The sequence below is a fragment of the Eptesicus fuscus genome, chromosome 11, assembly GCF_027574615.1.
Source record: "Eptesicus fuscus isolate TK198812 chromosome 11, DD_ASM_mEF_20220401, whole genome shotgun sequence".
Classification (NCBI taxonomy): domain Eukaryota; kingdom Metazoa; phylum Chordata; class Mammalia; order Chiroptera; family Vespertilionidae; genus Eptesicus; species Eptesicus fuscus.
In genome coordinates this window covers 50,789,156-50,810,455 of record NC_072483.1, presented here as the reverse complement: position 1 = coordinate 50,810,455, position 21,300 = coordinate 50,789,156, and the positions used below count along the sequence as shown (strand labels likewise).

Here is a 21,300-nt window from a genome sequence, read left to right as displayed (position 1 = left end):
ATCCTATCCTTCCAACCACCCTTTGAGGTAGGTACTGTCATTATTCTAATTTACAGATGAAGAAACTGAGACTTTTTCTAAGACTCCATAACTAGTAAGTAGAGCTGATATTCTTTAACAGATAGTCTTTTAACCACTTAACTATAGGTAACACTGAACTTTAAATTTTTAAAATTATTTTAAATCTTTATGGAAGGGGTGGTTAAGCAGATTGAGGAGAAAGGCTTATCATCAGCAGTTCCCTTCTGCATTGTTTCTGATAAAAGAACTCTATACAGTGGTCAGCACACTACCTGTGGTTTGGGCATTTTGAAGACTTCTGAAGTATTCGAAGAAGAGAGAGAGCTGGGATGGAGAGATGTACAGAAGTCACCAGTTATAGTCTCAGTAGGACCATGAGAGGAGGAAGTGCTAGGAAGGAGGGCATGGACATAGATTTCATGAATAAATTTAACCTTTGTTAGAAAATGAGACTATTAGAATTAAAATAGGATGGAAAAAATACATTACCCATCTAATACATATCCCAAATATAATTAATTCATTAAGTGTGTGTGTGTGTATTTGTTTAATATCTGATCCTTGTGAAAATAGCATAGGGCTCTATTATCTGCTATTTGTCACAGTTTCACTAATGCCTGGAACATGGTAGACACTAAATAAACAATTTATTGAATGAAAACTATTTAGGAGAGCCTTGTACTGTATATACAGATAGTCCCCAACTTACTATGATTCGACTTACCAATTTTTCAACCTTATGATGGTACAAAAGTGATACCCATTCAACTATTTTGCTTTTCACTTTCAGTACAGTATTCAATAAATTACATGAGATAGTCAACACTTTCTTATAAAATAGGCTTTGTGTTATATTATTTTGCCCAACTATAGTCTAATGTAAGTGTTCTGAGTAAGTTTAAGGTAGGCTAAATTATGTATGCTAAATGCATTTCAACATAATATTTTCAGTTTACCATGGGTTTATCAGGATGTAACCCCATTGTAAGTCAAGGAGTATCTGTTTATACTTTGACCACTTCTCTATTTTCATTTAATGAAATTTGTGATTATTTACACTTTCTCAGGCCACATGTCCAAAACCCAAAATCCTTATTTTTTGTACTATATTACTTTAAAGATAAAATGTAGCCCAGCTGGCATTGCTCAGTGGTTGAGCATCAACCTATGATCCAGGAGGTCAGGGTTTGATTCCCGGTCAGGGTACATGCCTGGGTTGTGGGCTCGATCCCCAGTGTGGGGCGTGCTGATCAATGATTCTCTCTCATCATTGATGTTTCTCTCTCTCTCTCCCCCTGAAATCAATAAAAATATATATTAAAAAAATAAAGATAAAATATATCCTAATTATGTAATTCTCCTGCATTGGCCATTCTGGAATATCTGTTGTAAGTATAATACTTAGTTAATTGTTTACCCATGAGATTGGAATGGCTTTCTGCCTTGTAAATTATGTATGTCTGTTTGGTGAATTTTAAAGGAAAGCTTAATTACCTATTTCTGAAGACAGCCTAAGTCGTTGCTCAAGAGACTACTCTCTCAATTCATTGGTTTGGAGGGTAGTTTTGTTTATTTGTTTTTATTTAAAGAACAGGGAAAGCCAGCACAAAAACAAAAACCAACAAGGCAGGCAGCTCAGTAACTCTCTTTAAAGCTCTGATAGACGGTGACAAAGGGTCTGCCTGTATCTAAGTATGAGCAACCTATCACTTTACCTACCACCATCAAAGCAAGGAAAAAGGCTTTTGAAAATGCCAGAAATTAATTACTAAAGGTGACTTGACTTCTTTGTATGTTGTAAACAATTTGTCAGACTTAGAACTTAATTGGGGGTGGTCATTTTCAGCTGTAAATGTTTCTGCTGGGTGATGGATCTGGGTCTTTGTGGCCCTGGTTCTTACATAAGGCAAGAGTCAGTCTTGTCACATGTTGAGTGTTCATATGCCAAATCCAGGGAAGCACAGAGGAATGGATAGAGGATAGGATTTGAAGTCAGGGGGCCTGTGTTTCCATCATGACTCCTTTGCTTACCAATTTATCTTTTCCTGAGCAAATGCCTTAACGTCGCTGAATCTTCTTTCTGAAAACAGGAATGGGGGGTTACTGTGTGACAAAGAGCTTTGTAGAATCTAAAATTCTGCATAAGTGGTACCGATTTGGGGGCAGTGTAAGAGGTGGGCCTGGTTTTTTATTGTTCTTTTAGCTAAATAGGAAGAAGAATACAGTAAGGTTCTGGTGAAGTAGGTCTAGAACAGTATTATTAAGGCAGTTAATTTACGGATTACTTCTTGCTGTGCAACCTGGTGATAGAATCTGGCCTACTGCTGGTAGGGCTCTAAGTGTGCCTCACCCATGCCCGCTCTCTGGAATCTAAGAGTATGCATTTCCAGCTGCTCAGCAGGGATATGCTAAATCTAAAGATAATATGGCACATCTTCCTAGAGCACCAGTTGTACTCAGTGGTAATTAATTGACACATTTTTTGTATTAAACATTTTATATGGTTGCATTATGGAGAGCTTAGAGAGCTACCCCAGATCCCTCACACCCTATTCACATTTGGTTGTTCTTGGGAACATTTTGGTGGAAAGGGTAGTAAAACACTAGCCTAAGCTGGCCTGATAACCTTAAATAACATTTGACTTTATCAATGTAAGGTCTGTAAATCATCTCCCATTAACCTACCCTTTGTGGAGGAGGAAAACAGGGTGAACCCCTCAATATATTAAAATGTCACTGAATTATCCTTTCATCTTTTCTTCTTCCTCCTATAGGAAGTTGATTGCAGCCTGCCTTTTTGTGTCTTGTTTTCTAATGTTCTATTTATCTGTGGGCCTGGTCCGGATGCCTCAAATTGCTCTTCAGATGTTGAGTTCCATATGGGACACAGTATATATGTGAATCTAATCATCTTATATGTGAAGGAGAGCATTCAAGTTGGGGGTTATTAATGTTTTCTCTTAATTTCATTAAGATCCTTTGAACTAACAGAAATTTCATGAAATGAAATACTATGGACATGTTATATAAAGTTTATTTTAGAAAATGCCCAGATGCGGTTATTTTTGTTTTCATTATCTTGATGTAAACCATGCTGTATAGCAGCATCATTACAAAGGAAAGACAAGTTAATGTCTAGCAGTGAGGTGAACTATCAACACATCTGTGAATTATGCTCAGGCTTACACTTCTCGAGGTAGTTGTTATACACGTTAAGTCTTTTATTTGAGGCCATTATTGGCATTTTCAAGTAAAGAAATAGATTTTCAAAAGTATGAACTTCACAGGTATACTTCATACCATTAGCCAAAAGTTATCTTGAGACTTAAAAAATGAATATTAAAATAAATTACAATTGGAATATTCTAATTAAACTACACATATAGGAAGTAAGCTTTTATAACTTACATCAAGAAAGTCAGTAACAGGTTCTTATAAAAATCCAAATCACATAGATTTCATCTCAGCCTAATAAACAGAAGTCACTAACAAAAACTAAAAATATAGGCCCTCGCTTTTATTATGACACACTGTTGTGCTTCTGTTAGATTGGTGATTGTAAAATGTTCACTGGGCTGCAGTGACTTGAATAACCTCATGTGGCAGTTTAAAATCTGAAAATACTCCTCCTAATGCCAATCTGAGTCTGCTTTTTAGTTGTAGTCCATATATATATTACAGCTCAAGGCTTTTTGAAAAAGTGAAAACATTTATGATGCAAGAGTTTTATACTAGATTTTAAGTCCCTAATTGTTGATAAAGTATTAGAGCTTCTTTAATTTTATCTCATATATTGGTGCAGCACAATAATGTTTCTTTATTGTCACAGGTAATAGGTAAGAAAACTTTGGGTAAAATAAAAGCCAAAATGTTAATGACACATTTCTATACAGATCCCCTCAAGTTTAGTTAGGGGGTAAAAATGAGAAATTCCCCTGGAGGCCAATTTCAGCTTTTCATTAGGAAGAACTAAGAAAAAATGTTATCACCACCATACAATCATCACTGCCAGTGGCCCAAAACTGGCGAGTGTTAGACTAGAATACTTTAATTTACTCTTATGTATCTTTATATATATTACATGTATGTATTAACTTGTGGTTACATAATTTGAGAGAGGAAAACATCTACCATTTATTTTATTATATCTCATTATATAAACTGTTATCAGTACATTGGGACCATAATCTAGTATTCTTTAAGAACTTGTAAAAAAAAATAAGACTATCTTATGAATTAATTTTAAGATCACTACCTAAGATATTTGAACAGAGATGCGAAAAATCATAGTAAGGAGACACCTGGAAACGGAGACTTGAAGATGTAGAAGTTGCTTATGCGCATCTAAGTAAGCACTGACTTAAATGGACATTCGAATACTAGAGATCATTAGCAAGGCCATACTGATTGTAGAGGATTCAGCAGGTGTCTGATCTCTGTGCATTAACTAATCAGTTCCTCAAACCCACTCCACTTGTTCTGATTCCATTCTTCCTAATGGGTTTTTTTTCCAGTGTAGGTGTGCTACCAAAAAAGAAAATGATGGTCATCCACTTTATATCTTACATCTCAGTATAAACTAGGCAACCTTCATTCTCCTTTTACCTCTCAGTTTTATGATCTTGGTGTTATAATGCCAGTCTCCCTTTGAGAAATAGATGTGATCTCCTTGGGCTGACAAAGTCAGTTTCTGAGCCTACTAGACTGAGCACTAGACAGAAGTCCATACACAGTAAATTAGCCAGAGCTACCTTGTGGGGACTGACTGGAGATGGCCACGATGGCCTTTCCCACGTAAGCACACCAATCTTGACAGCTTTCTTTTTCTTTTTGAATTTCTCTTAGAAATGGAGAAGACCATGAATTCATTTGGTCCAGCTGGGACTTAGGAAAGTTCACTGGCTTGGCTGGTATCAGTCAGAAGCAGGCTCGGAAACCAGGCTGTGTGCCAGCCACCTCACCCCCCTCTCTGAGCCTGATTTTCTTGTGCAGAGGGCACAAAGCTCCCTCAAAACTGTCCCTTGGAGAACTGGATCATTTCTGTTGTTTCTTGAGAGAACAGGAATGCAGGGCTGTACATTTTTTGTTTGCATTGTTTTCAAATGTCTTATGTTTATAAGGGGACATGTTAACCTGTGCAGAGTTTGGTAGTGTCTGTAGTGTAATTTAAATTTATTCTGCACTGAAATGAATGCCTTAATGTTCCTTATTGTTATCTGTTTAGATGGATATTAAGTTAATAATAGAGGAGCGATGTAATGAAGATTGAGTTAGGAATTACGAGGTGACTGATGCCAGTAGCATAAAAATTTAGACCCCTGGCAAGATGTAAGAGCTTCCTGTGCAACATAAAAAGTTACTTATCCCCATATAATTTAAGGAATTTATAGAGTTCTGTGTAGAAGTCTCTAATGTTTGACTTTAAATGGATTTGGAAATTTTTGATTAAATGATGAATCTGGTAGATACTGTAAATTCAGACGTAAGCAGTACTAAAATAGCTAGTGATCTGAAGGTGGGGGGGGGGGGTTTAGAGGTGGTTTGCTAGGATATAAATGATCCAGAAATTTATTCACATGATAGCCTTTAATATTGTATGTTGACAATAGATAGTGTGAGGCAGGATAGTCTAGAGCAGTGGTCGGCAAACCGCGGCTCGTGAGCCACATGCGGCTCTTTGGCCCTTTGAGTGTGGCTCTTCGACAAAAGACCACATGCGGGCGCGCATGTACAGTGTGATTGAAACTTCGTGGCCCATATGCAGAAGTCGGTTTTCAGCCTGGGCGAGTCTATTTTGAAGAAGTGGTGTTAGAACACTCAAGGCGCCAAAGAGCCGCATGTGGCTCACAAGCCGTGGTTTGCCGACCAATGGTCTAGAGGAAAGACACAGAACTTGAAGTCACGTAGCCTGGGGGTCAAATCCTGTTCTCACCACATAGTAGTTAGGTGACTTTGAACAAGGCACTTAATCTCTCTGAGCTTCTGTTTCTTTGTCATTGAGGTGAACATACAGGAGCCATGTCAGTATCAAGGATTGCCAAAGTTGGGTCTAAGACAGGCCAAAGATTCCCAGTCAAAATAAAAAGCTAAATACTGATGGTGTTTCCAGCAAGAATGATTTTGTGGGATATGTGCCTGCCCCCACCCAGTTTAGCCATTTCTTTCTATTTTATAGAACCAGAATCTGAGGGGCTATATCCCCAAACATCTTCGTTTTATCTCCTACTCATTAAAGGGTAGCAGAAACAGCTTCCAGGCTTTGCAGATAAAACAACAACAAAAAATAGGAATTCAGATCACAGACGCCTCTTCCTGACAATGACCTTGAGCAAGTCACTTTGTGTTTCATCATCTATAAAATGTCCATTATACAACGTAGTCCCAGAATTGTTGTGACTATTAAGTAGGACAACAATATGAAGCATCAGACATTGTTCCTGGACTCTTAACAAAGATAGTCTCCTTTCCTTTCCACTTTCCGCACCGCCCCCCCCCCTCCACCCAGCTCCCTCAACTAACATACATGTCATTATATGCCTTTTAAAAGGTAAGATTAGAGCCTTGACTGGTTTGGCTCAGTGGATAGAGCGTCGGCCTGGGGACTGAAGGGTCCCAGGTTGGATTCCAGTCAAGGGCATGTACCTTGGTTGCAGGCACATCCCCAGTAGGAGGTGTGCAGGAGGCAGCTGATCTACGTTTCTCTCTCATGGTGTTTCTAACTCTATCCCTCTCTCTTCCTCTCTGTAAAAAATCAATATAATATATTTAAAAAACAAACAAACAAAAAAAGGTAAGATTAGAACTAGAATCTGAGAAATTTGGTAGGGAACATAATATAAAAGGTAGGGCAGGAGTTTCTAATCATGTTTGTATGGTGTAGACCAAAAGCAGATTGTTCTACAAACTCTTGGAGGGCAGAAACCTGTTTTAACACTACACAGCATACCCTGCCACTGATATTTGGTATGGCACCCCTGTAATGCTATCATTTAGTGTGTGCTCACTGTCTTCCTACGGTATTTTCCTCTGTTATGTGTCATTCCCTTTAAACTGTCCAGTAACCTTCTGGGTAGGTATTATTATTCATAATATGTAGATGAGGTAACCAGGACACCAAGCAAATCTCCCAAGGTCAGGATTCAAACATCAATATGTCTGATTTCAAGTCCCATCTTTTTTATTATTATAAAAACACACTGCCCCCCAATAAAATAGCTGCCTTCATTTGGTCTTATTCTTTTAACCAAGTATGTATTAAACCTTTATTTGTGCCAGCTACTGTGCAAGATTCAAGGTTTATATTTAAGATATATAAGACCCAATTCTATATAAACTAGATGTCCAGTGCATGAAATTTGTGCACGGGGGGTGGGGGTCCCCCACAGCCCAGCCTGCACTCTCTCCAATCCAGGACCCCTTGGGGGATGTCGGACTGCTGATTTAGGCCTGATCCCAGGGATCGGCCCTAAACTGGCAGTTGGACATCCCTCTCGCAATCTGGGACCGCTGGCTCCTAACTGCTCACATGCCTGCCTGCCTGATCGCCCCTAACTGCCCCCCCCCCCTGCCAGCCTGATCACCCCTAACCACTTCTGTCTGCCAGCCTGATCGTTCCTAACTGCCCCCATGCTGACCTGGTCACCCCTTACTGCCCCCCCCCTGCTGGCCTGGTCACCCCCAACTGCCCCCCTGCTGGCCTGGTCACCCCTAACTGCCACCCCCACCAGCCTGATTGCCCCTTACTGCCCCCCCTACCAGCCTGGTTGCTCCCAGCTGTCCCCCCCCCCCACACACACACACACACACCAGCCTGGTCGCCCCACGCAGCCTCCTGTTCAGTTGTTTGGTCGTCTCTCACTAACCACCCTGCCGGCCTTGTCGGCCCATGTAGCCTGCTGTTTGGTCGTTACTGTTACTGTGACGGCATCCTGGACAATTTGCATATTCCTCTATTAGTATAGATAGCTAGCTACACAGTTTCACTGTGATATGAGGTAGGGTGTGATGTCTCATAATAAATGTACAAGTGAAGGGCTCTGAGGTTCACTGATGGGCAAGATCCATCTAATTGGTACAAGTCATCAAAGGCTTCATGGAGGAGGGAGTATTTGAATGGAGCTTAGAGGGCTATATTGTCTACTGCATGTACTGTGTGCTAAACCTGAGATCTAGAGATCTTAGTTACAATCACTTTTCTTACTATCCACTGTTACTTGTTGTTTGCTCTGGTTTACCATCCATTGCTACTCTTCAAAACTGAAAAGAAAATAACTAGAGAAATCACCTTGAATAGAACAGAGAGAAGAAAACAACTACCCTCAAACTCCAGGTTCCTCATTTGGAGATAGCATAGTGTTGAAGAGCTCAGCTCTTGTCCACTGCCTACTAGCTATGCAGTTTTGGGAAGTTAACTTCCATAGGCCTCGGTTCTTTCAACTATAAAATGAGGATAAAATATATACCTCAGAGGCATTTTCTGTGGACTTAATGGAATTCTACATGTAAAGTGTTTAACTGGGTGCCTGGGTCATAAGTACTTAATAATCAAATGATAACCATAATTAAAATGTACTATAACTCTAATACATATATATATATATGGATGAGTGGTATACATTTGTCTGGAACAGCAGAACATTAATGTTGGTTCTGAATTTTAGAGTTAGTGGCTCTTACGACTTGAGAGCTCTTCAGCAAAATTAATGCAGAAATGCACTTGCAGTTATTGAAGGCATAATGGTGACCAAACCCCAGCCATTTGAGGGTAGCCAAGCGCTTTTTACTGAAGTTGCTCTTTATTTCCTTACCTACCCTAGGTAGCTGCCCAAGTTGTAGTTAATCCAGTTTTTCTTGATTAGGTAGAAAAAGTGTTCAGGAAGGACAGTGTGACTCGGCAGAACCTACAACAGACTTTGCCTCTCAATGACAAATGTTCACTTTTACCCACCATGAATTTTCTGGATGACTACCACTAATATTTGTGTGCTTTTAGTTTCTTACAGCTGAAATACTGGGCCCTAGATCAGAAATACTCAGAAAAAAAAGAAAAAGAAAGCTACCTGGATCATATGAATGATTGTTTTCTTTAGCTTAGTAGCTTAAACATTGTGTTAAACACTGTGGGGAAAAAATTACTGTTAAAATTGCCTTTGGAGTCTGTTTTTATCTGGTGCCTACTGGGAATCAGGTAACTCCCCTTTAGGTTGTACATGACCGGAGAATCGGTTGGCCTTTATATTTTTAGTCATCACATGAGCATCCAGGTCTAAGCTGAAGAGTAATTTAGGTTAGGCAAGGAAAAATGTTTCCATTGTATTTCCTCTTGGAACGGGAGCACTTTTTGTCTCTTATTAATCATATAAGAGTATAAATTTATGGAAATGAAATATCTGTAGATATAAATATTAATCTCTGCCTTTAGTTATTTAGAACTGTTTTTAATAGAACAAACCATTTTAAAAGAAGGGACTATATAGACTCAAGTAAATAAAAAAATTGGGGGGATGTTGAGAAAATAATTTATTCAATATATCCAGTATTTGGCATGGTTTAAGGACCATTTTATGCCCTAATTAAATGAGAATCTGCATTGGGCACATAACTTCTACAGATTATGAAATTTGAGGTAAATTGTTTGCACTAAGCAAATGGACTGAATTCATATAAATGTAGAGTTTTAGCTTCTCTAAATACAGTGATTATTAGAATCATAATGGGTTAAATTTAATTACATAGTATGAGGAAACAGATGGGAGATGGTTAGGGATCCAGTATGAGAAAACAAGCTTCTTGTAGCACCTTAGTATAGATTTTTTTTATTAAATGGAGGTGGCTTTGTGTCTATTACCCAGCTACTCCCACTTTCTTTATTAAAAAAATTATTTCAAAAAAACTTTTTAATGATTTAGTTTTAATTTATTTTTAATTATACTTGACATACAATTTTATATTAGTTTCAGATATACAACAGTGATTCAACATTTATATACTAGTACCTTATGAAGTGATCACCACATGCATCTAGTAACCATCTGTCACCATACTTGTTATTGCCTATATTCCTTATGCTGTACATTATATCCTCATGATATTTTATACCTGGAAGTTTGTACTTCTTAATCCCCTGCCCCTTTTCTGCCCATCATCTCACCACCCTCCCCTTTGGCAACCATCAGTTTCTTCTCTGTATCTATGACTTTGTTTCTGTTTTGACTTGTTCATTTGTTTTTTGTTTTTTTAGATCGCACATATAAGTGAAATCATACAGTATTTGTCTTGTCTGTTTAACTTATTTCATTTAACATAATACTCTTTAAGTCCATCCATGTTGTCGCAAATGGCAAAATGAATTCTTTTTTATGGTTGAGCAATATTCCATCATACATATACATATGGGTGTCCCAAAAATGTATATACACACTTTGAATAATTATTACAGTAATTATTAATTGCAGTGGGTTAAATCTGAAAAGAAAGAAACATCAGTTGAGCTGTCAGCTGTTAAAGTGTGTATATATTTTTTGGGGGGACACCCTATTTCCTTACCACCCCCATCCCCAATCATCTTTATCCATTTATCTATCAGTAGATACGTAGGTTGCTTCCAGAGCTTGGCTATTTTAAACAATGCTGCAATGAACATAGGGGAACATATTGTCTTTTTAATTATTGTTTTCATTTTCTTCAGATAACTACCCAGAAGTAGAATTGCTGGGTGGAACATAGTCTTATTTCTAATGTTTTGGGAAATTACATACTGTTTTCTGTAGTGGTTGCACTGGTTTACAATCCCAACAGTGCACAAGGATGTTCTCCACATCCTTGCAAACACTTGTTTGTTGTCTTTTGATAACAGCCATTTTGACAGGTGTGAGGTGATATCTCATTGTGGTTTTGATTTGCATTTTCCTGTTGATTGCTGTTTCCTATTGAACATCTTTTCATGTGTCTGTTGGCCATCTGTTTGTCTTTAAATATCTATTCAGGTCCTCTGCCCATTTTTAATGGAATTAGTTTTTTTATATTGAATTTTATAGATTTTAAATATATTTTAGATATTAAACCCATAACAGATATCATTTGCAAATATCTTCTCCCATTCAGTAGGTTGCCTTTTCATTCTGTTGATGGTTTCTTTCACTGTATAATAGCTTTTTAGTCAGATGTAGTGTCATTTATTTTTGTTTTTGTTACCTTGGCCTGAGGAGACATTAAAAAAATATCATTGCCCTAGCTGTGGTTTGGCTCAGTGGATAAATTGCTGGCTTGCGGGCTGAAGGGTTCTGGTCAAGGGCACATGCCTGGGTTGTGGGCTCGATGCCTGCCCAGTGTGGAGCGTGCAGGAGGCAGCTGATCAATGATTCTTTCTCATCATTGATGTTTCTATCTCTCTCTCTCCCTTCCTCTCTGAAATCAATAAAAACATATTTTAAAAATCACTAAGACCAATGTCAAAGAGTTTGCTGCCTGTTTTTTTGTGTTTTTTTTAATAGGAGTTTTATGATTTCAGGTCTTACATTTAAATCTTTAATCCATTTTGAGTTTATATTTGTATATAGTGGCCTAATTTCTTTCTTTTTTAAATCTTTATTGTTCAGATTATTACAGATGTTCCTCTTTTCCCCCCCCATAGCTCCCCTCCACCCAGTTCCCACCCCACCCCAGGCTCTCGGCACCCCACTGTCCACATCCATAGGTATTGCATACATGTATATAAGATCTTTGTCCCATCTCTTCCCGCACCTCCTCCCCCACCAAGAATTGTCAGTCCGCTCCATTTCCATGCCCCTGATTCTATTACATTCACCAGTTTATTCTGTTCATCAGATTTTTTCTTCATTTGATTTTTAGATTCACTTATTGATAGATATGTATTTGTTGTCACTTTGTTGTTCATAATTTTTTATCTTTACCTTTTTCTTCTTCTTCCTCTTCTTAAAGAATACCCTTCAGCATTTCATATAATACTGGTTTGGTGGTGATGAATGCCTTTAGCTTTTTCTTGTCTGTGAAGCTCTTTATCTGACCTTCAATTCTAAATGATAGCTTTGCTGGGTAGAGTAATCTTGATTGTAGATTACTGTTGCTATTCATTGTAGCAAGAGTTGTAGTTCTTGCTATTCATCACTTTGAATATTTCTTGCCTGCATAATTTCTGTTGAGAAATCAGCTGACAGTCATATGGGTACTCCCTTGTAGGTAACTAACTGTTTTTCTCTTACTGCTTTTAAGATTCTTTGTCTTTTGCCCTTGACATTTTAATTATGATGTGTCTTGGTGTGGTCCTCTTTGGATTCCTCTTGTTTGGGGTTCTCTGCACTTCCTGGACTTGTAAGTCTATTTCTTTCACCAGGTAGGGGAAGTTTTCTGTCATTATTTCTTCAAATAGGTTTTCAATATCTTGCTCTCTTTCTTCTTCTGGCACCCCCATAATTCGGATGTTGGTACACTTGAAGTTGTCCTAGAGGCTCCTTACAATATCTTCATATTTTTGGATTCTTTTTTCTTTTTGCTTTTCCGGTTGGATGTTTATTGCTTCCCCGTATTTCAAATATTTTACTTGATTCTTAGGATCCTCTACTCTACTGTTGGATCTCTGTATATTATTCTTTATTTCAGTCAGTGTATGCTTAATTTCTGACTGATCCTTTTACATTTTTTTTGGCATTCTAAGATCCTTGAAGGTCTCACTAAGTTCCTCTGAGGTTTCTAGAAGATTCTTGAGTAACCTTATAACTGTGTTTTGAACTCCATATCCAGTAGTTTGCTTTCTTCCATTTCTGACACATTTCTTTGTCTCCGCATTTTGGCTGTTTCCCTGTGTTTGTTTCTATGTATTGGGTAGCTGCTAAGTCTCCTTGAGTTGATAGAGTGGTCTTGTATAGTAGGTATCCTATAGGCCCAGTGGCTCAGCCTCCCCAGTCACCTGAGGTGGACACTCTTGGTGCACCCCTTTGTGGGCTGTGTGCACAGTCTTGTTGTAGTTAAGCCTTGATTGCTGTTGGTATCACTGGGAGGAATTGACCTCCAGGCCAATTGACTGTGAGGACCAGATGTGTCTACAGTGGAAGAGCTGCTGTACAGGAGACACCCTTATGGGGCAGGACTTGCTGCAGTGGGGCTTTGGTGCTCACTGAGTCTGCCCCTTGAGTGTGTCACTTATGGAAGTGAAGAGTTGTAATCGGTTATGGTCTCACACTGACCACTGGGTAAACTGGCTCTTGGATCTCAAAGAAGGTGCAAAGTCAGCCACTGCCTGGGGCCACCCAGCAGGAGCTTCAGAAAGATCAGCAGATTCCTCCTCTTTGTATGGGATTTGGAAGTGCCCAGACGAGGTCCAGCTGGGAGGCAAGGCAGGCTGCTGGCCTTGGGCCTTCTTTAGATAGCTTTGGGGCTCCCTGACCCAGATGCAGTTTGACAGGTTTTAGGCTAGGAAAGGACAGGCCATTCATATGCAAAAGCCGCTGCACACAGCTTGGGTGGAGTTGTAAATTGGGTGGGGTGGGGTCTCAGGGAATCTCCAGGGCAGAGCAAACAGAAATGGCTGCCAGTCAGCCCTGCACAGGGGAGGTCCCGGTGCAAGAACAATGACCATTGCGCACCTCCATCCGGAAGAAAGCCGCCCCTGCGTTCCTGCCTGATGCCAGACAGTCCAGTTTCTCCCCGTATGTGTCTGGGTCCCCCAAAGTCTCACCCAGCACTGGAGCTCAGAGCAAGCGGAATCTTGTATCTCCCTCCCCATCAAAAAAGCGGCACACCTGGGTGCCAGCCCGTTCCACACCTCTGTACCTCCTACCAATCTCAATGCGCTTTCATCTTTACCTCTCTAGTTGTGGTACTTCCACTCAGCCAGGTTTCCCACGGTTCTGGATGATAGTTGTTTTGTATTTTAGTTGTAATTTTGATATGGTTGTGGGAGGCAGCAAGTACAGGTGTTTACCTATGTTGCCATCTTGGTTCTTCCCTGGCCTAATTTCGTTTTCTTTTTGCATGTATCTGTCCAGTTTTCCCAGCACCATTTATTGAAGAGACTGTCTTTTCCCCATTGTATATTCTTGCCTCCTTTGTTACAGATTAGTTGACCATATACGCATGGGTTTATTTCTAAACTCTCTCTTCCATTTCATTAACCTATTTGCCTGTTTTTGTATCAGTATCATACAGCTTTGATTACTATAGCTTTGTAGTATAGATTGAAATCAGGGAGCATGTAACCTCCAGTTTTGTTCTTTTTTCTCAAGATTGCTTTAGCTATTCAGGGTCTTTTGTAGTTCCATATAAATATTAGGATTAATTGTTCTAGTTCTGTGAAAAATGCCATTGGTATTTTGATAGGGATTGCATTGAATCTATAGATTGCTTTGGGTAGTATGGGCATTTTAACAATATTAATTCTTCCAATCCATGAGCACCCCCAGTTCTACATCAGCAAACATCCAAGGGTCCTTCCTATAAGCACAGTTACACTACATCCCATTGTGGCCTGGCCTCAGGTTCTTTGAATAATGAATGTTGAGACTAAGGATAAACATATGGTTAGATCTATTTAAGTGTAGACCAACAGCAGAAGCACTCATAGTAAGGAGACAAAACTCACCACTTCAGGGTGCTAACAATATTATATGCATGCTCCTTGTTTTACGTGAAAATAGTATGATACCTAGTTAAACTCCTCTTTTATCAAAATATTTGTCAGCTTTTTCTCATCTTCAGTAAAATTTGGTTTTAGTTAACTAACCTCAGTCTATAATTATGCACAAAGAAGGATATGGAAAGCATTTACCTGGCAGTGGTACATTCTTTTTAAAACCTGGTTGCTGTGTGTTACTTTTTTTTTTTTTGCTTTCAATAGGTAACAATATATTCCATTTTGTAATGAGGCATGACTCAGTCATTGCTCATTGTCTTCCCACTGTGGGGGTTTTTTTGTTTTGTTTTGTTTTCGTTGAGCAAGCAAGAAAATCTTGCATGAGAGGAGGGAGAAACAGAGTGAGTTGAGGAATACAAAACTTAAATACTGTTGCTTGATTTTCATTGGTTATCTCCTTTCTTACGGTGACCAGTCTAATCCAGCCTTCCTTGTCAAATCCCTCCCCTCCCCCACCCTCTGTTCAGGGTTGCACAGAGTATCTGTTTCTAGAAACTGATTGCAGGCAGTATGTAGGCATCTTTCATTCAGAATGGACGTTAATATATTCAGTAGGGAAGAAAGCTTTTAGAAATGTACCATTTGTCAAAATTGGATGGCTTTTAAAAAGGGACAGAGAGATGCTGAATGTTTCGTATGTTAGCATCGACTCTTTCTGTTCAGACTCAAGTTTTCAGAAGCTTAAATATAGAGCCCTTTAAAAAAAAAAAAGGAAGAAAGAAGAATTTTTCTGGTTAGTCGACCTCTTTTTAAGAAGTGCTTCATCATCCTCCTCCACCTCTCTGTGATGTTTCTCTGCAGCTCTCTGTAGGTTAGGGTTCTGTGCTGGCTGGCAGAATGCTCATTTGTTAGCTGAATAGAGTCCATCGACAGACATAGATTAATATAGGTTTTATTTCTTTCCTGTGAATTCCAAAAATGCCATCCAAAGAGTCTTGGTCGGGTAGGAAAACTAACAGAGCTGCAGCTCGCAAATCAAAACAAGAGGGCCGTCAGCAAGATTTATTGATAGCAGCCTTGGGAATGAAACTGGGTTCTCAAAAGTCGTCTGTGACAATCTGGCAACCTCTGAAACTCTTTGCTTATTCACAGTTGACATCACTTGTTAGAAGAGCAACTCTGAAAGAAAACGAGCAAATTCCAAAATATGAAAAGGTTCACAATTTCAAGGTAAGAATATTTTTTAACCTTTTCTTATAAGAAAGAAAATGCACGTTATTTGAATTACACAATATTAAAGGAATATCTGCTGATGTTTTTTTAACACTAGGATGACTGAACTAAAACGTTCTTGCTATTTTAAGAATGAAGATGTGTTATGCTTTTAAACAGAAAAAAACTAATAGAATCCAACCCCGCTTTCTCTAATGCTGATTTAGTATTCTGTTTACTCTGTGTGTTTCAGTGGTAAAAGTATTGACTGATATTTGAAAGGTCTCATTTAATGATTTTGGCGTTATTTTTATTTGTGATATAAATATGTCTAACTATCTTTTTTTGGGTTTTTTGTGAGAGGATTAGATCTTATCTCTGTTCGTTTGTGGTTAAAAGCTTTGGCTATAAGAGTCATTAAAAGAGTCATGTGCTGTTGCATCTGGATTGAGCAGATGGTCTGCATTTCCCATAGTTTCTGTCTTTCCTCCTCCGTTAGTTAATTGGCCGTGATATAAGGAGACTGACCACCATGGGAATGTTGATGCTGCTGACACGAGCAGCTTCTCTTTAGTTTCTGAGTGTTTGTTCTCACCTTGTGTATGTGTAGTTCTAAATTATTGTTAATGTGTTTTACCAACTATACTTTAATCATCTTTCGTCAAAATGATATGTGTGATTCAAGCTGTGTGTAGATCTTGCTTCTACTTATAGCGTGACATTCGGACTTGAAATTCAGTCCTTTGCAACCTAATTTGAAGGACTTACAGTGTGAGGCCATGCATGAGACCCAGTTACACTTAATGGATGAATGGATGCACTGGCATTTCTATAGTAACTTCCCAGTAGTTAAACAACTTTAAGCTGAAGTTCTTGAGACATAAATATTTTTAGGTTGGGAAAATTTCATAGTTTTGATGTTGGGAGTGTATAGTTTCAAAAGATGATAAAGCTGGAAACCCCATTCTTCCATTTGTTTATTAATTTATTCAGCAGATATAATGCACCATTATCTGTAGTTAGAAACTTTATTCCAAATTTGCCATTCATCCTGATTTATAACACCGGCATTTATTTTACTTAAATGCTAAATACAAAACTCGCAATATGCTGTTTTTTTCATAGTGAGGAATAGACTTTTATGATATTCAGACCATTTGGGGTTACAGGATAAATTCCAGAATGTATGGGATATGTAAAGATTGCTAATATTTCAAGATAAACCAAATAGCATTTTCTTCTCCTTTAATCTTAAGACCTTGCCTTTCAGCCAGTATCTTTGATTTAAAATGAAACTGAGACCATTTAGTATGTGTATCAGGTCTCAACCACATCTTCCATTTATGAACCTAAATAGCACATAAAGGTTACTAGGCCTCAGTTTCTTCTTGCATGATATAGAACTTGTTCTTACAGGATATTGATCAGGAAAATGATCCCAAATAAATCCTTTGGCAAATACAAAGTTTATGTGTTGTTTCATGCTTAGGAACCTAAATGACAATAGTTCTTAAGCAGGAAACTAATCATACTATTTAGAAATAGCTGAGATTTTAAAATATACAATATTTCCAAAGATGTACCCTCTGGTGTGTTCAGCAGGAACAGATTGACCTATTAAGGATCCATTTCACTGCTAAGTCAAGTTCATTGTACATGCTTTCTGTCAGTATTGGTTAAAGACAAAGAGTAGGTCTTTTCAAGGATTTGCATGAGCAAGAAAATATTCTAAATATTCTCTATATTTTGGTTGCATTTCCAGTAATTTCTCTATTTTAATTTAGCACATGGCTTTAATGAGGAAATTTTGTACAGCCAGAAAGTGCTGACTCTGGGGCCAATTGTGACTCTTAGCTTGGTACTCAAACTGTTTTAAAGATATTTGTCTTAAAGAAAGAAAAAAAAAAAAGCAGAAGCCTGCTTTTTTCTCTGGACCTAAAATATTAAAAGCAGCTTAAGCATACTGTTTAAAAAAAAAACAAACATGCTCAGGAAAGAACTTGTGTTAGATAGTGAGTTGCATTACATATTTTTTTAGAGCTGCTAATAAGGTCAGAAGTCTCAGAACTTGACTCTTTCCATTGAAATTACTCTTTGTTATTTAAAAATGTTTCTGTAGGGTGGCATCATTAAAGAGTGTGGGGGGCGGAAGGGGGTTCCATACTTGGCTTCCAAGAACATCCCCAAAAGAACTCAGCCTCTGGCAGCAGTTCTCTCCCACACAAACGTTCACTTAGAAGGTCACTGCTGTGATATGTAAGTGTATACAGTGCGGAGATTTATTGTGGGAAAAACCCTGAGCATTTACATAATAATTGTTCACGCAGCCTTGCCATTGATTGTTTCCTGTGTTGGTAAAGTGTATTCTGCCTCACCACAAGCCCACTCACCAAAGCCTCATTTCAGTGTGGTTTTCTTTTTTGCTTCTTGAACTGCCTTGTTATGTAATGCTGCTCTGTGGTGAACAGCTGCCCAACCTTATTTCAGAGAGTGAAGCCAAGAGTGTCTTATACCTTTGGTGAAATCCAAAAAAAAAAAAAAAAATCAACTGGGCCTAACTCCAGACAGGTGTTTGTTTTTTTAAGGGAATAGAAACAAAACAGGAACACTTCCCATTTTGCTGTGTTATGTAACATAGTCTTTTGCCCCCTTATTGTTACTTAATAAGGATTTGACAAAGAATTGATCACAAGAAAGATCATTATCTCTTTTGGGGGAGGGTCATCATTTTAAAAATCAATGTACCACTTAAAAAAATGATTAATCTGTAAGATGTCAACATAACTTTATAATTTTAACTGTCTCCTGGATCAGCCTGTCATAAGAACTGCCCCCATCCTAACACAAGAACAAGAGAGCAAGCTAATTTCTGGAGCAGACCTTAAACTAAACAAGAAACTTCTGACATTAAAAGGAAGACACAGGCACCCCACCAGCAGTGAGTGTACCCTCGTAGGAGGCTCTCTGCATAGAATGATAGCTACATCCCAGCTTGCCCTCAGGAGCTTGCTCATTATTTGTATGACCTTGGCAGATGACTTCATCTCTCTAAGCCTCTGATTCTGCATCAGAAAAAGTGAGTGCTGGGAATGTGTGGGACATGGTGGTAGTCACTATTTTTGTTATTACAAATTACCCCTAAATCCGTACCATGACTGTTTTCTTGCTCAGTTATAGCGGTCATGATGCAGTTGAGAACTCTGGCATGATTGTGGGGGCCAAAGACAGTTCTTGCTTCTTTCTTAGCTCTCAGGCAGCTTAGTTATGTAAGAGCAGTTGCATTTTCCTGCCTCACAGAATACAGTGAAATCCTCCATATTTCTTTTACTCCCTCCAAATGAAAGTATTCTATGTTTTACTTGGTATGTTTAATTCAGATAGTTCTATAAAATAAAATCAAGATTGCATATGATTACACCACCACCAGAAACCTGGCTACTTAGGCAAATTAAACAATTAAAAAGCAAACAGCATGAAGAACTTTAGTGAGTAGATACTTAAAAATCTTGAAGATAGTCTGAAGTGGTGACTGGTTGGTTTTAGAGTTTCAGATACTTGCATTCTGCATATAAATTAGATTGTAACATAATAGATTTAATGTTGCCCAGATAATATGCAAGCAATGAATCCTGAGATGTGAATTGATACTGCAATTAAAACACTCTAACATGAACCATGTAATATTTATTTATTTGTTTGTTTTAGAGTGGAAGGGAGGGCTAGAAACATCAATGATGAGAGTCATTGATAGGCTGCCTCCTGCACGCCGCCTACTGGGGATGGAGCCTGCAACTTGGGCATGTGCCCCTGACCGGAACTGAACCCCGGACCCTTCAGTCCTCAAGTTGACACTCTATCCAAGTGCAGAACCTTGTAATATTTAGTAAAATTACTGACTCAAGACCACTGGGATAAAGCAATAATAGTGAACCCGTCAATCCTGGCCCACAGACCAGACATTGTGTGGTTTGGAAACTGAGGGGTAGGGATGACCAGCACTCCTGCTCAAAGTGGCCTTTTCTTCTGAGGATACAGACAAATGCAAGCCCTGTGGTTTTCATTTGGTTCACATTTAAGAATGATTACAAAACGAACCAACAAATAAACAGCTAGATGCAGCATGACATTTAGAGTTAAATTATCTATAAGTTCTTTTATACCTTGAAAATTCTCTGATTCAATTATAATGAGAAGCATTTGATTTGTTAATATATTGTCTTCCATTACTAAAATTTTATTAAGGCCCATATAGAAACCAACTTTTAATACTGATTTTTAAAAGAATAAAAATAAACTACATATGAAAGAATATTTTTTACAACTAGTTATATTAGCAGTCAGTGAAGTGTCAGATTCAAGGACTGAACCTCCCTCCTCCTATCTCCATCTTCCTTCTCCTGTCCCCCACATCTAGTAAAATGCCTTATCTATGCTCAGAAAGCACCCATTAAATGACATGACATGACATGGGGGACCTTGGTGGTTATTTTGAAACCACTTCTCATGGCAGCTGGAAATTTCAAAACAAAAGTAGATTCTTCTAATCTTAAGACCTGTGTTGTTCTAAATGGTTTTAAAAAATCAAATTGTTTTTAAAAATCAAATTGATGTGAATTTTTTTAATGAAATAAAACCCCAAATATCATGTTATCTTATATTTGATGAGAGTATCTGTGTTCACATTTTAAGTGCTTAGAAGTTTCAGTATTGTTTTGAATTAAGAGTAATATAAAATGAGTTAAGTGTAATATGGCAAAATAGAAAAGGCAACCTGGACTGTCTCATTGTTAAGCTTCAGCAATAAGGTCACTCATCTTTGCTTCTCCTGTGTATATAAACATGAGTGCCCCAAATTAACATTTCAATAGTTATGTGTGTGTGCGCGTATACACAGGCACTACTCCTGATTCGTAATGTGGGTATCTTGCAAGAAAAGATAAAAATAAAGATTAGTGCAGAGGGGGATTATTTCTGCCTAGGGCAGTCAGACTTGTAGAAGGCTGACTGGGTAAGATCATCTATAAAGTCTCTGTGGGCATTGTGTTTCTGCTGCTCTCGGATAGAATACTTAGCAGATGTGTGGAAGCCAGAAGTAATGAACACGCACTAGTCTGCCTCTGCTGCTGAGGACCCCCCCACAGACTCAGAATGCACTTTCATCCAGGTCTCCATGCTACCCCGCAGCACTGCGGCCCTCAACCCTGTCTGTCCTTATGGTTCGTAACTCTGGCTGGGGAACGGGCTATAACCCTTCGAGTGCAAATCTAGATTATTAAGATCATTGGGAAGGTTACTGCCTGCCATTAATAATCCAAAAAGAAACATGTCACAAGTTTCTTGTTGGTTGGTACATAGTTGCTTACGCTTCTTCACAGACATTTTATGGGACTAGAGAATTTTAAGATGCTATACTTAACTCAAGAAAAACCCATGATTTTATGGATTGGAAGCATTAATATGGTCACTATACCCAACGTGAT

The 21,300-nt window shown here is 38.4% G+C and overlaps 1 protein-coding gene across 2 annotated transcripts in view; it reads left to right on the top strand.

Moving 5' to 3' along the window:
* CHN1 (chimerin 1) overlaps window positions 1-21,300 on the top strand; it is a 151,115-nt gene that overhangs the window by 85,673 nt on the left and 44,142 nt on the right. For both annotated transcript variants that reach the window (XM_054723345.1, XM_008138536.3), the window contains one exon: window positions 15,761-15,838. In XM_054723345.1, the coding sequence (XP_054579320.1) occupies window positions 15,761-15,838 (78 nt within the window). The remainder of the gene's footprint in view (window positions 1-15,760; window positions 15,839-21,300) is intronic.